General features: G+C 40.5%; 1 protein-coding gene across 1 annotated transcript in view; it reads left to right on the top strand.

Moving 5' to 3' along the window:
• Positions 1-19571, top strand: part of PPM1A (protein phosphatase, Mg2+/Mn2+ dependent 1A) — a 285564-nt gene that overhangs the window by 41578 nt on the left and 224415 nt on the right. The window contains exon 2 of the mRNA XM_053697300.1: positions 3011-3873. Coding sequence (XP_053553275.1) covers positions 3040-3873 — 834 coding nt within the window. The 5' untranslated portion in view covers positions 3011-3039. The remainder of the gene's footprint in view (positions 1-3010; positions 3874-19571) is intronic.

The raw sequence follows: 19571 nt of genomic DNA, 5'->3' as shown, positions 1-19571 counted from the left end.
AAAGTTCTTCAGGGTGTTTCGTTTGAACCCCTTCATTCCATTGATATTAAGCTTTTATCTTGGAAAGTTCTGTTTTTGATGGCTATTTCCTCGGCTCGAAGAGTCTCTGAGTTATCTGCCTTACATTGTGATTCTCCTTATCTGATCTTTCATTCAGACAAGGTAGTCCTGCGTACTAAACCTGGGTTTTTACCTAAGGTTGTTTCTAACAAGAATATCAATCAAGAGATTGTTGTTCCATCCTTATGTCCTAATCCTTCTTCAAAGAAGGAACGTCTTTTGCATAATCTAGACGTGGTCCGTGCTCTGAAGTTCTACTTACAGGCAACTAAAGATTTTAGACAAACTTCTTCTCTGTTTGTCGTTTACTCTGGACAGAGGAGAGGTCAAAAGGCTTCGGCTACCTCTCTCTCTTTTTGGCTTCGTAGCATAATACGCTTAGCCTATGAGACTGTTGGACAGCAGCCTCCTGAAAGAATTACAGCTCATTCCACTAGAGCTGTGGCTTCCACCTGGGCCTTTAAGAATGAGGCCTCTGTTGAACAGATTTGCAAGGCTGCAACTTGGTCTTCACTTCATACTTTTTCCAAATTTTCCAAATTTGACACTTTTGCTTCTTCGGAGGCTATTTTTGGGGGAGAGGTTTTACAGGCAGTGGTTCCTTCTGTTTAATGTTCCTGCCTTGTCCCTCCCATCATCCGTGTACTTTAAGCTTTGGTATGGGTATCCCATAAGTAATGGATGACCCGTGGATTGAACACACTTAACAAGAGAAAACATAATGTATGCTTATCTGATAAATTTATTTCTCTTGTAGTGTGTTCAGTCCACGGCCCGCCCTGTCTATTTGAGGCAGGTTCTAAATTTTAAATTATAACTCCAGTCACCACTGCACCCTATAGTTTCTCCTTTCTCGTCTTGTTTCGGTCGAATGACTGGATATGACATGTGAGGGGAGAAGCTATATAGCAGCTTTGCTGTGGGTGGACTCTTGCAACTTCCTGTTGGGAAGGAGAATATATCCCATAAGTAATGGATGACCCGTGGACTGAACACACTACAAGAGAAATAAATTTATCAGGTAAGCATAAATTATGTTTTTATAAAAAGAGTGCTTGATTCCCTATCTATACAGGGCCTTAAGAAATTTTTGATGGTCCTTTGTTGAAGAATAATTTTTTATAGGGTCTGCACCACATTAAAATTATAATCTAGCATAACATTAATGTTTTCTAAAGTTTGATAAAATTGTTTTTGGAAAAAGACACATTTATAGTAGCCATTTGTCCTGTACCCTTTTTGGTTTTTTATATATATCATATTATATTTTATATTATATTATATTATATTAATTATCTGTGTGCAACTGTGTATATGATTGTATATTATATATGTGTGTGTATGTATCTGGCTTATACTGCTTCATTTGTTAATCATACCACTGTCCACTGTTAGAATGACTGTCCAAGAAAACATGACAATGTTGTGTGCCATAAGACCTAATAACTGGGTAGTGGTTACTATTTAATCACATCACAGGCAGCAAATTTTATTTTAACTATTTTGTGGTTTGTATTTTTATGCTCCAAGAGTGTATTGGACATTGAGAAACGTGTACATTAAGATTCTGTAGTGTTAAATAAACGTAAGAATGCAAAATGAAGGTGTTATAGTCATTTATAAGAAAATCGCGATTGCTGTTTTTTTTGTTTGTTTTTTTTTGCCCATATCGCCCAGCCCAAATATATATATATATATATATATATATATATATATTTTTTTACACTCCCCTAAGGTTAGTGCAGTGATTCAGAGCCATGTTGTTTTTTGCCCAGAAATCAACTTCACCCAGCAGTGATTCAAACCTCCCAGCTGATGAGTGGCAAACACCACGAAACAGTCTGTTCTGTGATGGTTCTGAATCTCTCCACTAACCCTAGCTAAGCTTATAAGCTGTGTGAACAGCGATGCTTTGGCGTAAAGGGAGTCTGTGTTAAAGCAGACTTGAAGTAAAAAAAAGTGTGTAGTTGTGAACCTCATTTGCATATCTTACCCAGAATCCTTTGCTGAATTGGAAACAATGTAATTCAGAGGTTTTATGTGGGGAAAAACAAGCCTTCTGGCCTGTCTAGTATTTCTGCAATGTGCTGTTACCCTTTACCGCCCTGGAGTTCAGGAAGGGGGAGGAAATTTAAAAAGAGAGGAACGTAGAAAATATTTACTCTGAGATAGAACAGTGACACTTGCAAGTATAAATTAAAAGTGTAGGCAAAAAAATGTAACTGGGCTTTCTGCAGACACACTACAGTTTCTGTGATGAGATCGCATAGTGTTCTACCTTGGGGTATATATATGTAGGTGTGTGTGTACAACTTGCATGTATAGTTTGCCAGACTATTACAGTATTTGTCAGCAGATCATTGTGGGAATAGCATACAGTATGTAGTCTTCGTGACAGTGAGTGCCTGCTGCAGTGTTACTAATCTATGTAAGTGGAAGTCTGATTACATATGCAAATTATGTTTACTAATGCTCTAGATGCAAATACTACATAATTTCATTTTTTTTAATAAAAAAAAAAAGAAAAAAGTTTCCAGTCCAACCTTAACATGGAAATTTGAAAATTAAACTATACTTTCATTGTCCATATATATGCATAACATTTGGTTAGCAACATTTGCTCTGTTTTATATTAGAAACCTACCATTTGAACAGCTTCTACTTTTTTAATGTTTCCTCTGTTGTGGCAAATTGGGCACAGATATTTACATGAGATGAATCTGAAATCCATATTTACTGGCAAACTAAATTATGGAAAATATATTACAAAATTACATTTCAAAAGGTCCCACCGGTTTGTGTGCACTCGTTCATATGTATGTGCATGTATAATAATCCTTCCCTGGCTCCTGTGAGGCCGGATAAAAAAATTGCACACCCTTGTTAAATTGTTTTTCATCTTTATTTTAGATATTGTTCTTAACTATACTACTGTATTTTCTTTCCACAGATCTAATTTTTTTTTAAAAAAGAGACACAATGGGAGCATTTTTAGACAAGCCAAAGATGGAAAAGCATAATGCCCAAGGACAGGGTAATTGTCTTCGGTATGGGCTTAGTAGTATGCAAGGTTGGCGAGTTGAGATGGAAGATGCACATACAGCTGTAATTGGTCTGCCAAACGGACTTGATGGATGGTCTTTCTTTGCTGTTTATGATGGGCACGCTGGATCTCAGGTTGCCAAATACTGCTGTGAGCATTTGCTGGATCACATTACAAGTAACCAGGATTTTAAGGGGTCGGATGGACAGTTATCTGTTGAGAGTGTAAAAAGTGGAATCAGAACAGGTTTTCTGCAAATTGATGAACATATGAGAGTAATCTCTGAGAAGAAACATGGTGCTGACAGAAGTGGATCAACAGCTGTAGGTGTCATGATCTCTCCACAGCACATTTACTTTATCAACTGTGGAGACTCCAGAGGTTTACTTTGTAGGAGCAAGAAAGTCCATTTCTTTACACAAGATCACAAACCAAGTAATCCACTTGAAAAGGAGCGCATACAAAATGCTGGTGGTTCTGTGATGATCCAACGTGTAAATGGTTCACTCGCTGTTTCAAGGGCTTTAGGGGACTTTGATTACAAATGTGTCCACGGAAAAGGCCCTACAGAGCAGCTTGTTTCACCTGAGCCTGAAGTTTATGAAATAGAGCGATCAGAAGAAGATGACCAGTTCATAATCCTGGCTTGTGATGGTATTTGGGATGTCATGGGGAATGAAGAGCTGTGTGATTTTGTAAGATCCCGACTTGAAGTCACGGATGATTTGGAAAAAGTGTGCAATGAAATAGTCGACACCTGCCTATACAAGGTACTTTGCATTTAATGTAAATTATGTTTGTTTTATTTTAAGATTTCTGTCATACAGAACTTAAGCCAACAAACGGTTATTACACTTTTCATACAAAATTTATAATATACACTTAAGTGTATTATTAAAGTAGTTAAAATTGGTGAGTAGTTTTGATAGAGAAACTTTTCTAATTAAATATGAAATAAAAGAAGGGAAATTGCCAAGTTTTATTAATTTGAAACACCACAAAAATGATTTGGTCACAAAAATACCAGTTTTTATACGTTAAAAAATTAATAAATAAAAGCTTTACAACGCACCTGCCAACAAATCAGTGGTATAGGCTAAAACAAAGTGTCCAGTATAACTCTGCTGCCCCAGGATTCCTGACGGGGCTGAACCGCCATAGAGCACTACACTTACAAAAAATTTTAGTCATTTCCCATCACTTAAAGGGACAGTCTAGTCACAATTGTGCTCACTCCCGTAGTTATTTAAGAGTCAGCACTTATTGGCTTAAATGCAAGTATTTCTCTTGTAAGGTGTATCCAGTCCACGGATTCATCCTTTACTTGTGGGATATTTTCCTTCCTAACAGGAAGTGGCAAAGAGAGCACACAGCAGAGCTGTCCATATAGCTCCCCCTCTAGCTCCACCCCCCAGTCATTCTCTTTGCCGGCTCTAAGCAATAGGATCTCTTTTGGAAGGGTAAAGTGAATGTGGTGTTAGATTTGTATTTTTTGTTCTACAAGCAAAAGTTTATTTTTAAATGGTACCGGTTTGTACTATTTACTCTCCAGCAGAAAGGGGATGAAGATTTCTGCAGAGAGGAAGATGATTTTAGCATGTTGTAACTAAAATCCACTGCTGTTCCCACACAGGACTGAGGAGTACAAGAAAACTTCAGTTGGGGGGAACGGTTTGCAGATTAGGCTGCAATAAGGTATGTTCAGTCATTTATTTCTAGAAAAGTCTGTGATAATGCTAGAAAAGGACTGATAAGATCCCCATGAGGGAAGGGTAAGCTTTATTCAGAGACTAAGTATGGAATTACAAGCTTACATGACAGGGCTAATTTATGCTGGTTGACACTTTTATGGGTTGACACTTTTTTATGGCAAACGGTTTTTACTTATAAATATCGTTTTTGAGACACTTAGAAGGTCCCTTTGGGTTTCTTTCAGGGGTTGTTACCCACATGGCTAATATTGTAACTCCTAGGAGTGTTTCTTTAGGCCTCACAGCACCGGAGTAAGGTGGGAGGGGCCTAATTTTGCGCCTCAGATGCGCAGTTAGATTGACTAGATCTTCAGGCTGTGTTCACATGGTGGCTACTGCTACAGTTTGAGGACCCATAAGAAGCTTTTTCCCCATAAATCCGACTCCTAAGGGAAGGTAGGGCCACAGCAGAGCTGTGGCAAGGTGCTAAATTTGTTTTAACCGGTCTGTTAGCTTACTATTGATCCGGTTTGGGCATTAAGGAGTTTAATCGATTTTTTTTTGCTAGTTGTGCAATCTTACCAATGCTTTAGGTACATACTGTGAAAATTTCAGAAAGTTTGGTGCATTTTTCACTGTTTTGGAAAATTGTGCCTTTTTTATTTCTTAAAGGCACAGTAACGTTTTTTTGCAAAGTGTGTTTTTGCTTGATCTTAATTCAGGTGTCAACTTTCCAAAGAGCCAAGTCTCACACGGAAATCGTAGTGGCCTTTCTGAGGTCTCACGGGTGGAAAGTAAACATCAAAAAGAGTTCTCTCTCCCCCCTCACAAGAGTTCCCTTCCTAGGAACACTAATAGACTCGGTAGAAATTAAAATATTTCTGATGGAGGTCAGAAAGTTAACTCTTAACCACTTGACGAGCCCTTCATTCCATTCCTCAGCCATCTGTAGCTCAGTGCATGGAGACAATCGGAGCAATGGACATAGTCCCTTTTGCACGGATACACCTCAGACCACTGCAACTATGCATGCTCAAACAGTGGAATGGGGATTATGCAGATTTGTCTCCTCAAATACAGTTGGACCAGGGGACCCGAGATTCTCTTCTCTGGTGGTTGTCTCAGGATCACCTGTCTCAGGGAATGTTCTTCCGCAGACCAGAGTGGATCATTGTAACGACCGACGCCAGTCTGTTGGGCTGGGGTGCTGTCTGGGACTCCCTGAAAGCTCAGGGCCTATGGTCTCAGGAAGAAGCTCTTCTCCCGATAAACATTTTGGAACTGAGGGCGATATTCAACGCTCTTCAGGCATGGCCTCAGCTAGCTGCGGCCAAATTCATCCGATTTCAGTCGGACAACATCACGACTGTAGCTTACATCAACCATCAAGGGGGAACAAGGAGTCCCCTAGCAATGATGGAAGTAACCAAAGTAATCAGGTGGGCGGAGGATCACTCTTGCCACCTCTCAGCAATTCACATCCCAGGAGTAGACAACTGGGAAGCGGATTTTCTAAGTAGTCAGACTTTTCATCCGGGGGAGTGGGAACTCTACCCGGAGGTATTTGCCCAGCTGACTCGGCTATGGGGCACTCCAGAATTTGATCTAATGGCGTCCCGTCAGAATGCCAAACTTCCTCTTTACGGGTCCAGGTCCTGGGATCCCCAGGCGGTGTTGATAGATGCTCTAGCAGCGCCTTGGTCCTTCAATCTGGCCTATGTGTTTCCACCGTTTCCTCTCCTTCCTCGTCTGGCTGCCAGAATCAAGCAGGAGAGGGCGTCAGTGATTTTAATAGCGCCTGCGTGGCCACGCAGGACTTGGTATGCAGACCTAGTGGACATGTCATCCGTTCCACCATGGACTCTGCCAATGAGGCAGGACCTTCTACTTCAAGGTCCTTTCAAACATCCAAATCTAATTTCTCTGCGTCTGACTGCTTGGAGATTGAACGCCTAATTCTATCTAAGCGTGGTTTCTCTGAGTCGGTTATAGATACCACAAACGTCTGGCAGAGGTACCAGACGATTTACACAAACGTCTGGCAGAGGTACCAGACGTTCAAGCGTTTAGTCAGGCTTTAGTCAGAATCAAGCCTGTTTATAGACTTGTGGCTCCGCCATGGAGTCTGAATTTAGTTCTTTCAGTTCTGCAAGGGGTTCCGTTTGAACCTTTACATTCCATAGATATTAAGCTTTTATCTTGGAAAGTTTTTTGTTTTTGGTAGCTATCTCTTCTGCTCGAAGAGTTTCAGAGTTATCTGCTTTGCAGTGTGACTCACCTTATTTGGTGTTCCACGCAGATAAGGTAGTTTTGCGTACCAAACCCGGTTTTCTTCCTAAGGTTGTGCCTAATAAGAATATTAATCGGGAAATTGTTGTTCCTTCTCTGTGTCCTAATCCTTCTTCGAAGAAGGAACGTCTGTTACACAATCTTGATGTGGTTCGTGCTTTAAAGTTCTATTTACAAGCAACTAAGGATTTCAGACAAACAACTTCATTGTTTGTCATCTATTCTGGTAAGAGGAGAGGTCAGAAGGCGACTGCTACCTCTCTTTCCTTTTGGCTGAAAAGCATCCTCCAGAAAGAATTACTGCTCATTCTACCAGAGCAGTGGCTTCCACATGGGCTTTTAAAAATGAGGCTTCTGTTGAACAGATTTGTAAGGCAGGGACTTGGTCTTCGCTGCATACTTTTTCCAAATTTTCCAAATTCGATACTTATTTTTGGGAGAAAGGTTTTACAAGCAATGGTGCCTTCCGTTTAAGGTACCTGTCTTGTTCCCTCCCTTCATCCGTGTCCTAAAGCTTTGGTATTGGTATCCCACAAGTAAAGGATGAATCCGTGGACTGGATACACCTTACAAGAGAACAGAATTTATGCTTACCTGATAAATTACTTTTACACTACTCTTGTGGTGTATCCAGTCCATGGCCCTGGCTATTAAAGGGACAGTCAACACCCATGAAAACTTTATCCCATACCTTAGATCAACAAAAAAAAATCAGCCTGCACCGCATCCCATCTTCAATAACGCTAACGTTAGGTGGCTAATCTTCAATGAACATTTAGTTTTCAGCTGAAGATATGGCCACTAAACTCCTCCCCCTCTTCCTCTGTCCCCTTCTTGTTTTAAATCGATACTTGTTCACTGTTCTATTTCTAATGCTCATGCGCTATATAATTGTAGTACGCTCGCTATTAGAAATAGAAAGTGTCTCTGTGAACGCGGCTAAAGAATCTAGCCGAGGATTTGATGCTCATTGACTGAAGACTTAGAGAAGAAGCCTCCTACATAACAGTGGGGGGAGTTTGGCGGCCATATCTACAGCTGAAAACTAAATGTTCATTGAAGATTAGCCACCTAACGTTAGTGTTATTGAAGATTGGATGCGGTGCAGGCTCATTTTTTTTTTTTTTGTTGATCTAAGGTATGGGATAAAGTTTTCATGGGTGTTGACTGTCCCTTTAAGTCAGGTAGATTTTTTTTTGTTTAAACTACAGTCACCACTGCACCCTATGGTTTCTCCTTTTTCTTCCTAACCTCCGGTCGAATGACTGGGGGGTGGAGCTAGAGGGGGAGCTATATGGACAGCTCTGCTGTGTGCTCTCTTTGCCACTTCGTGTTAGGAAGGAGAATATCCCACAAGTAAAGGATGAATCCGTGGACTGGATACACCACAAGAGAAAGTAATTTATCAGGTAAGCATAAATTCTGTTTTCAAAAGAATGTATATAAGGGGCAGTCTTAGATACAAGGTAATCACAGATATAATACGTGTATTAATATAACAGTGTTGGTTATGCAAAACTGGGGAATGGGTATAATGGGGATATATATATATATATATATATATATATATATATATATATATATATATATATATATATATATATATATATATATATATATACACTTTTTAAACCATACACATTTCAAAGTAGACTATCCCTTTTAAGCTGCAATATTGGTTCTGTTTTCATATTAGTGATTGAGTAAAGTTATGAAAGAATAACTCATCTAAATGTAATCCTTGAGTTAATCTAGGGATAGACGGCGGGGATGTAGTAGTAACCTGTGAAATAAAATACATTTAGTGAAAATGAGCAAATAATTAGCCTGACGATAATATGCAGATGTATGTAAATTTATGTGTTTTAAATATTAGTGTAAAGTTTTAGTCTCCATTAAGCAGTGGATGCTGCCATGTGGCAACCTAGTTTCCTTCTTGGCGGAAGCCTATCAAAGAGGTAAAAAGCTAAAAATTATGTGCATGTAAACACTTCAATTTAAATAGAGGCATTTTTCTTATATACTTCCATTAGCAAAAATACTTCTAGTAAAAGTTATTACTGTTTCAGCGGCATACACTCGTTATGTGTGACTAGAGTATCAGAATTCAAATACCATGTGAAATATAGCAGTGTTAAGTCTGGAGTTTACCCTTCCACTTTTAAATGGATTTGGAAAGCCCACAGAATTAAATTACAGGAAAAGGGGACAACATAATGCGTACTGTATAAGTATATTGCAAACCAAATAATGGAAATTATTTTAACACGATGGTGACAAACCCGGTCTGCAGACTAAAGTCTGTATTGGCACTTCCAAACGAGGAAAGTGGTGGGTAACCATTAAAATACTATTGCAGCAAACAAGGTGTCAATCTCTTCTTAGTTCAGACTGCAAACATTTTTTGTAATTGCATGTTTACTGTACAGAAAATGTTTCCATTGGTTCTCTGGGTAGGATGAACAGAAAGCCATAGCCTTTATACTGTATAGTTATTAGTGAGTTTTGTGTATATCTGCATGGTTGCTAAAGATTATTTCTTTCCTAAGATATGGTGAGTCCATGGCTTGAGTAATTACTGTTGGGAATATCACTCTTGGCCAGCAGGAGGAGCACCACAGTTAAACTGCTAAGTATCACTCCCTTACCCACAACACCCAGTCATTCTCTTTGCCTTTGGTGCATGGAGGAGGTGAAGTTTAGGTCTGAAGAAAATTTTTGATTTCATCTACAATCAAGTTTTGGGGTATAGCCATATTCCACGTCATTCCTTGCAGTCAGGTAGTGGTAGCTTTAAAGCAGTTGGGAACTTGTAAAGAGGTACTTACTGCGTTTTCCTAACAATTGCTGCCCTAGTTTAGAAAGCCAGAGTTGGCTTATTTTTCATAGGTGTGAAGAACTGTGGCTTATAACTGTCTAAATGCCAGACAGCTGAGCAGGCAAGTGCTTCTTCTTCCAGTTGGGGGTACCATGCATTTAACAAATTAAGACACTGCTTTTTTATTGGGACATAGATAATCCTGTTGTATGGGTTACAATGGGGCATGAAGCAGGCACTGTAGCATGTGTGAGACTAACATTTTAAACTCTCTTTAAAAGAAAGGGTAAAATGTTTTTATTAGGCTTTATTTTCTGACATATTTACTTTATAAAACAATACAAGTTTAAACTGAAAGTAAGGCTGAATTTGCTATTTCAGCAGCTTATTCATTTCCCCCATTGCTTTAAAATAAACAATGCAACATTTTAAACTGTTAGGTTTCAAAAAACAGATATTTCTGGTATTTTTAGTGCTCTGTAGCAGGAGTAATTTGAGCTTGGCAGTTGCAGTCACATGACCGGCTTTACTTCATAGCGTTTCTGAGGAAAATTTTGTTTTTCTCCATTTCTGGGTGATCCGGTCTTAATTGGTAACTGTAAAGCACCTCAGTAATTGAGGTGTGGGGTTGTCTGAGGGGTATTTTAGAAGTTTATTTGATGTTTAACTTTTCTCACATAATTTTAGCTGGTGATCGATCCTAATTTGGGATAACATTTTAAAGTGTATTTTTTCCTTGGCTTATTTTAATTGAATATTGTTATCTTTGAAACTTATTTGTACAGGTTTATTTACTGTTTCACAACATGTCTGATATTGAGCAAGAGCCTGCTCTCATGAATTCATGCTTATTATGTTTAGATGCACAAATTACAGCTCCTATGCAATTTTTTTCTTCATGTGTCAAGAAAACCTTGCAAAATAAAGGTAACATTTTTGAGCCTAATGTCTCTACGGATGATGCTGTTAAAATAATACTTCCGCTTTCTCCTGCTACGTCCCAAGCCTCAATGGCGTCACGTGCAGTGCCCTGCGGTTCCTCTATAACTCCTAGTGGAGTTTATTTAAAAGCAGAAATTGCTGCCCAGGTATCTTCAGCTGTATCTGCGGCATTAGTTGCAGATCCCAAATTATAGGGAAAGCGCAAGAGGAAATCTAGAAATTCAGAAAATAAGGTTCCTGTCCTCAGTTCTGCTTCCCAAGTTGCCCTTTCTCATAAGTCTGAGAAAGATACATCGGGACTTTCTGAGGTTGAAATCTCAGATTCGGACAGTATAATTCCTTCTTCTGAGATTGAGGTGGTGTCCTTCAGATTTAAGCTTGAACACCTTTGTGTATTTTTAAAGGAGGTTTTAGCTACTTTAGATCACTCGATACCCCTGTCGTCACTCCTAAGAAATCTAGTAAACGTAATAGTTTCTTTGATGAACCTTCCACTTGGGAGAAACCAGGGGTGTCTTTTTTTTTTTTTTTTTCCCCCCGTCTACCATTTTTAAGAAAATGTTTTCTGTCGAGGACTCCATTAAAGACCCTTGGTATACTGTACCCAAAGTTGAAGGGGCCATTTCCACTCTGGTTAAGAGAACCACTATTCAGATTCGGACAGTATAATTCCTTCTTCTGAGACTGAGGTGGTGTCCTTCAGATTTAAGCTTGAACACCTTTGTGTATTTTTAAAGGAGGTTTTAGCTACTTTAGATCACTCGATACCCCTGTCGTCACTCCTAAGAAATCTAGTAAACGTAATAGTTTCTTTGATGAACCTTCCACTTGGGAGAAACCAGGGGTGTCTTCTTTTTTTTTTTTTTTTTTTCCCCCGTCTACCATTTTTAAGAAAATGTTTTCTGTCGAGGACTCCATTAAAGACCCTTGGTATACTGTACCCAAAGTTGAAGGGGCCATTTCCACTCTGGTTAAGAGAACCACTATTCCTATTGAGGATAGCTGCTCTTTTAAGGATCTGATGGACAAGAAGCTGGAGGCTTATTTGAAAAAGATTTCTGTTCATCAAGGTCTCCAATGGCAACCTGCAGTGTGTATTGCCACCCTGACTAGTGCAGCATCTTATTGGTTCGACGCCTTGTCTGATTCTCTTCAAGTAGAGACTTCCTTGGATGAAATTCAGGATATGATTAAAGATCTTAAGTTGGCCAATTCCTTTATTGCAGATGCCATTTCTTCTACAAGATATGACGAGTCCACGGATTTCATCCTTGTGGGATTTATCCTCCTGCTAACAGGAAGTGGCAAAGAGCACCACAGCAGAGCTGTATATATAGCTCCTCCCTTCCATCCACCTCCAGTCATTCTCTTTGCCTGTGTTAGTAATAGGAAGAGGTAAAGTGAGGTGTTAGTTTTAGATTCATCAATCAAGAATTTTTTTATTTTAAAATGGTGCCGGTGAGTACTATTTTCCTCAGGGAGAAATCGTTAGTCTGAATTCCCAAGAGGAATGAAGAGATTTAATTTTTCTGCCCTGATGTTGATGATCTAAGATCCATTCTGGTTCCCACAGAGCTTCTGAAGGTAGTGCAAGAAAAATCTTCAGTGTGGAGAACGGTGTCATGCTACAAGCAGCATTGAGGTATGTTCAGTCTTTTATTTCTGAGGAGACTTGTTATCAGAACTGGCTGGCATTATTCCCTGCAGGGGAAGGTGTAAGCAGTAGACCTATATGGGTTATGGTGGTACTGAAATTACTATTTTGTATATTGATTACTATGTTATGTGACTCAATATGGGCTTGACACTGGGAGAGGTAGCTGAGAGACTTTCTATTTTTATTACTTGGCATAGTGATATGTTTGTGTGAAGACATTAGGGGACCACATGGCTTAATAAAACCACTTTCCATGCGGTTATGGAGACAGTTAATGCGTGGTGGGCGGGGCCTATTTCACGCGCTCAGACGCGCAGTTTTCTCCACTAGAAGGCAGCAGGCACTAGCTCCTCTGGGGCCTAAGTTTGAGTTTCAGTCACCGGATCGTTATTGACTCAGTCTTGAGTACCCTGGGGGCAGGTAGGCGCCACAGCTTGAGGTGCAGGGGCTGTTATCGTTTTTTAAAGCTTGTTTACAAATAAAGACACTTTAAAATGTGATTTAGCATTTTTTCTCAAATTGTGCAATAATTTTTGGCTAATTTGAACTGTTTATTTTTAGTGCTGAAAAGTCGTTTTTGGTGGAATACAGAAAAAATGTTGCACTTTTATTTAAAGGCGCAGTACATTTTTTTTTTGTTGAAAATTCTTTGAATCAATAAATAAGCTTAAAAGCGACTATTGTGGCTATTGCTAGTCTGTTTAACATGTCTGAACTTGAGAAAACTCCTTGTTTTATGTGTTTAGAAGCCATTGTGGAACCCCCTCTTACTTTGTGTGCCTCATGTACTGAAAGGGCCTTACAATGTAAAAAGCATATTTTATGTAAAGAACGTGTGCCTAAGGATGATTCTCAGTCTGAAGAGAATCAGGATATGCCGCCTAATTCTCCCCAAGTGTCACAACCTTTAACACCCACCCAAGCGACGCCGAGTTCTGCAACGTCTAATTCTTTTACTCTGCAGGATATGGCTGCAGTTATGTCAACTACCCTTACAGAGGTATTATCTAAGTTACCAGTGTTACAGGGCAAACGCAGTAGGACAGGAAACAATGTGAATACAGAGTCCTCTGATGCTTTGTTGGTTATTTCCGATGTACCCTCAAAGGGATCTGAGTTGGGGGTCAGGGAACTTTTGTCTGAGGGAGAACTTTCGGAATTGGGAAGTGTTACCTCAGACAGATTTGGACGTTATGTCCTTTAAATTTAAGCTGGAACACCTCCGCCTGTTACTTCGGGAGGTCTTAGCGACTCTGGATGACTGTGACCCTATTATGGTACCACCAGAGAAATTGTGTAAAATGGACAAATATCTAGAAGTCCCCGTTTACACTGATGTTTTTCCGGTTCCTAAGAGAATCTCTGAGATTATCAAGTGGGAGTGGGACAGACCGGGTATACCGTTCTCTCCTTTACATTAATAACATTAAGAATGTATCCCGTATCGGACACCATTCAGGACTCTTGGCAGACAGTCCCTAAGGTGGAGGGAACTATATCTACCCTGGATAAGCGTACAACTATTCCTATTGAGGACTACCCCCAGAAAAGAAAAACAGGTTTAGACTACTTAGACATAAAGAAACTGAATGGATCTTTAAATTAAAAAGTTTAGCACCTTATGGTCTTAATATTGACTTAGATGTACAAACTTTTCTATAGTCAATTTTGTTTTTACAGGCAACCTGTTATGTAATTTTAAGATGTGTGAGAGATTTTTTTTTTAGGGTGCATTCTTTAGGTAGTATTTATTTTATATTTGATGATTAATGGTTGTCTTTTTTTTTTTTTTATATATATATTTTTTTTTCTAGGTTTATGCTCATATGTACAAGTCGTAGGCTGTTCCTTTCATATATGCATATATTATCTAGGTTTATAAATTTAAGATATCTTTTTTTTAAATATATTTTATATGAATTGTATATATCGTATGTATGTTTTCGTATTTATATAAATCAGTCTGTGAGATCTCAGGTGGCAATAAAGTATCAATTGGTATAAATGAATCATTGTATATAATTATTAATAAATCAATATTTCTCTTACATGGTGGGTGTATCCAGTCCACGGGATTCATCCTTACTTGTGGGATATTCTCATTCCCTACAGGAAGTGCAAAGAGAGCACACAACAGAGCTGTCCATATAGCTCCCCCTCAGGCTCCGCCCCCCCCAGTCATTCTCTTTGCAGCTCTAACAAGTAGCATCTCCACGGGAGTGTGAAGGGAATGTGGTGTTAGATTTGTGTTTTTATTTCTTCAATCAAAAGTTTGTTATTTTAAAATAGTGCCGGTTTGTACTATTTACTCTGAGGAAGAAAGTGAAGAAGATTTCTGCTGAGAGGAAAACGATTTTAGCATGTTGTAACTAAAATCCATTGCTGTTCCCACGAAGGACTGTTGAGTACCAGAAAACTTCAGTTGGGGGGAACAGTTTGCAGGCTTAACTGCTTTAAGGTATGTTTGTCATTTTTTCTAGTCAAGACTTGCTAATGCTAGAAGACTGACAAGAATCCCCATGTGGGAAAGGTAAGCCATATTCTAAGACATAGTATAGAAGGAAGGCTTATTGGAAGGGCTCAAAACACTGGTGGACACTGTTAAGGGGCAATCGATTATTTTTTAACATAAATCTAAATTTAATACAAGTTTTATTACATTTGAAACACTCTTTTGGGGTTTATTCCGCATGGCATATATTTAGACACCTATTTTGGCTTGGGAAGGCCCCACAACTCCAGAGTGAAGATGGAGGGGGCCTGAATTTCGCGCCTCAGTTGCGCAGTTGATTTTACAGACAGCTACATGCAGATCCATGTGAAGGGTCCAAAGATTACTTGAGGACTTCAGAGAGGCTTCGATCAAAGCTAATCCCCAAGGAAGGTAGGGCAACGGCAAGGCTGTGGCATGGTTAATTTGCTCCGGTTTGGGCAGTAGGGGGTTAATTGACTTGCTCTAAAGCTGGCTAATTCTTTTATCACAGATGCTGCTTTACAATTAGCTAAGTTGGCAGCGAAAAATTCTGGTTTTGCCATTATGGCGCGAAGAGCGCTTTGGCTCAAATCGTGGTCGGCTGACATGTCGTCCAAAACAAAATTACAAAATTTTCCTTTCAAGGGAAAGACCCTATTCGGCCCCGAGTTGAAAGAAATTATTTCGGATATCACTGGGGGAAAGGGCCATGCCCTCCCGCAAGATAGACCGTTTAAGGCCAAAAACAAGGCTAATTTTCGCTCCTTTCGCAACTTCAGGAGCGGACCTGCTTCAACCTCTGCGACCGCAAAGCAAGAGGGTAACACTTCCCAGCCCAAAGCAACCTGGAGGCCTTGCAGGGCTGGAACAAGGGTAAACAGGCCAAGAAGCCTGCTGCTGCTACCAAGACAGCATGAAAGGGTAGCCCCCAATCCGGGACCGGATCTAGTAGGGGGCAGACTTTCTCTCTTTGCTCAGGCTTGGACGAGAGATGTTCCAGATCCCTGGGCATTAGAAATCGTTGCTCAGGGGTATCTTCTAGAATCCAAGGACTCTCCTCCAAGGGGAAGGTTCCACATTTCTCGTTTGTCTTCAGACCAGACAAAGAAACAGGCGTTCTTACGCTGTGTAGAAGATCTTCTAAAGTTGGGAGTGATTCACCCAGTTCCAATTGTAGATCAAGGACTGAGCTTTTACTCAAACCTGTTTGTAGTTCCCAAAAAGGAAGGAACCTTCAGGCCAATCCTGGTTTTAAAAATTCTAAACAAATTCCTCAGAGTTCCATCATTCAAAATGGAAACCATTCGGACACTCTTACCGATGATCCAGGAAGGTCAATATATGACTACCGTGGATTTAAAGGATGCGTACCTTCATATTCCTATCCACAAAGATCACCATCAGTTCCTAAGGTTTGCCTTTCTGGACAAGCATTACCAGTTCGTGGCCCTTCCTTTCGGGTTGGCCACTGCTCCAAGAATTTTCACAAAGGTGCTAGGGTCCCTTTTGGCGGTACTAAGACCGCGGGGCATTGCAGTAGCACCTTACCTGGACGACATCTTAATTCAGGCGTCGTCTTTTCAAAGAGCCAAGGCTTATACAGAAATCGTTCTGGCCTTTCTAAGGTCTCACGGGTGGAAGGTGAACGTCGAAAAAAGTTCTCTGTCCCCGCTCACAAGGGTTCCCTTCCTGGGAACACTAATAGACTCTGTAGAAATGAAAATATTTCTGACGGAGGTCAGGAAGTTAAAGCTTTTAACTACTTGACGAGTTCTTCATTCCATTCCTCGGCCTTCTGTAGCTCAGTGCATGGAGGTAATCGGATTAATGGTTGCGGCAATGGACGTTGTCCCCTTTGCCCGAATTCATCTCAGACCACTGCAACTGTGCATGCTCAAACAGTTGAATGGGGACTATGCAGATTTGTCTCCTCAAATACAACTGGACCAGAAAACCAGAGATTCTCTTCTCTGGTGGTTGTCTCAGGGAATGTGCTTCCGCAGACCGGAGTGGATCATTGTCATGACCGATGCCAGTCTGTTAGGCTGGGGTGCGGTCTGGGACTCCCTGAAAGCTCAGGGCCTATGGTCTCGGGAAGAATCTCTTCTCCCGATAAACATTTTGGAACTGAGAGCGATATTCAACACGCTCCAGGCATGGCCTCAACTAGCGGCGGCCAAATTCATCAGATTTCAGTCGGACAACATCACAACTGTAGCGTACAGCAATCATCAGGGAGGAACAAAGAGTTCCCTAGCGATGAAGGAAATAACCAAGATCATCAAATGGGCGGAGGATCACTCCTGCCATCTATCTGCAAGTCACATCCCAGGAGTAGACAACTGGGAGGCGGATTTTCTGAGTCGTCAGACTTTTCTCCCGGGGGAGTGGGAACTCCACCCGGAGGTTTTTGCTCAGCTGACCCAGCTATGGGGCATTCCAGAGTTGGATCTGATGGCGTCCCGTCAGAACACCAAACTTCCTCTTTACAGATCCAGGTCCAGGTCCAGGGACCCCAAGGCGGCATTGATAGATGCTCTAGTAGCGCCTTGGTCCTTCAGTCTGGCTTATGTCTTTCCACCGTTTTCCCTTCTCCCTCGGCTGGTAGCCAGAATCAAACAGGAGAAGGATTCGGTAATTTTGATAGCGCCTGCGTGGCCACGCAGGACTTGGTATGCAGACATAGTGAACATGTCATCTGTTCCACCATAGACACTGCCATCGAGGCAGGATCTTCTAATACAGGGTCCATTCAAGCATCCAAATCTAGTTTCTCTGCAACTGACTGCTTGGAGATTGAACGCTTAATTCTATCTAAGCGTGGGTTCTCTGAATTGGTTATAGATACTCTGATCCAGGCTAGAAAGCCTGTCACCAGGAAAATTTACCATAAAATATGGCGGAAATATCTTTGTTGGTGTGAATCCAAGGGTTACTCATGGAGTAAGATTAGGATTCCCAGGATATTGTCTTTTCTCCAAGAAGGATTGGAGAAAGGGTTGTCAGCTAGTTCCTTAAAGGGACAGATATCTGCTCTGTCTATCCTGTTACACAAGCGTCTGGCAGAAGTGCCAGACGTTCAAGCGTTTGCACAGGCTTTAGTCAGAATCAAGCCTGTCTATAAACCTGTGGCTCCTCCATGGAGTCTAAATGTAGTTCTTTCAGTTCTTCAAGGGGTTCCGTTTGAACCTTTACATTCCATAGATATTAAGTTATTATCCTGGAAAGTTTTGTTTTTGGTAGCTATTTCTTCTGCTCGAAGAGTTTCAGAATTGTCTGCTTTGCAGTGTAATTCACCCTATCTGGTGTTCCATGCAGATAAGGTTGTTTTGCGTACCAAACCCGGTTTCCTTCCGAAAGTGGTTTCTAATAAGAATATTAACCAGGAAATCATTGTTCCTTCTCTGTGTCCTAATCCAGTTTCTAAGAAGGAACGACTATTACGCAATCTCGATGTGGTTCGTGCTTTTTAATTCTATTTAAAAGCAACCAAAGATTTCAGACAAACATCATCCTTGTTTGTTGTCTATTCTGGCAAGAGGAGAAGTCAAAAAGCGACTGCTACCTCTTTCCTTCTGGCTGAAAAGCATCATCCGTTTGGCATATGAGACTGCTGGACAGCAGCCTCCTGAACGAATTACAGCTCATTCCACCAGAGCTGTGGCTTCCACATGGGCTTTCAAGAATGAGGCTTCTGTAGAACAGATTTGTAAAGCAGCGACTTGTCTTCACTGCATACTTTTGCCAAATTTTACAAATTCGATACTTTTTTGCTTCTTCGGAGGCTATTTTTGGGAGAGAGGTTTTGCAAGCATTGGTGCCTTCCGTTTAGGTTACCTGACTTGTTCCCTCCCTTCATCCGTGTCCTAAAGCTTTGGTATTGGGATCCCACAAATAAGGATGAATCCGTGGACTGGATACACCATGTAAGAGAAAACAGAATTTATGCTTACCTGATAAATTACTTTCTCTTATGGTGTATCCAGTCCATGGCCCGCCCTGGCAATTAAGTCGGGTTCAAATTTATTTTTATAAAACTAGTCACCACTGCACCCTATGGTTTCTCCTTTTTCTCCTAACAGTCGGTCGAATGACTGGGGGGGGCGGAGCCTGAGGGGGAGCTATATGGACAGCTCTGCTGTGTGCTCTCTTTGCACTTCCTGTAGGGAATGAGAATATCCCACAAGGATGAATCCGTGGACTGGATACACCGTAAGAGAAAGTAATTTATCAGGTAAGCATAAATTCTGTTTTTGGATATTTTTTTTTTTTTCTGAGTGTTTAATGGAAGCTTTTCTATAAGGTTCTTGTATCCCCTATTGCACTAGTCAGGTTAGAGCTGACCTTATGCTCTGGTGCTGGACAGAGGGAACCTATTGTGGGTTGTTTGAGACCTACATATTTTTCTTTTGAGTAGTAATATTTGAATAATTCTTCACCCCTTAGCACAATTTTTCCTGATGGATATTCAAGTAAATCAGGAAATCTGAATGAGCAGGTCATAATTAAGGGAGTAGTGCAATTAGTTTCTTTTCTAAAAATAAAATATATATACAGGGAGTGCAGAATTATTAGGCAAATGAGTATTTTGACCACAT

This window comes from Bombina bombina, chromosome 1, assembly GCF_027579735.1.
Source record: "Bombina bombina isolate aBomBom1 chromosome 1, aBomBom1.pri, whole genome shotgun sequence".
NCBI lineage: Eukaryota > Metazoa > Chordata > Amphibia > Anura > Bombinatoridae > Bombina > Bombina bombina.
Note: the sequence above shows the minus strand (reverse complement) of the source record. Positions and strands in the feature narration are given on the sequence as shown.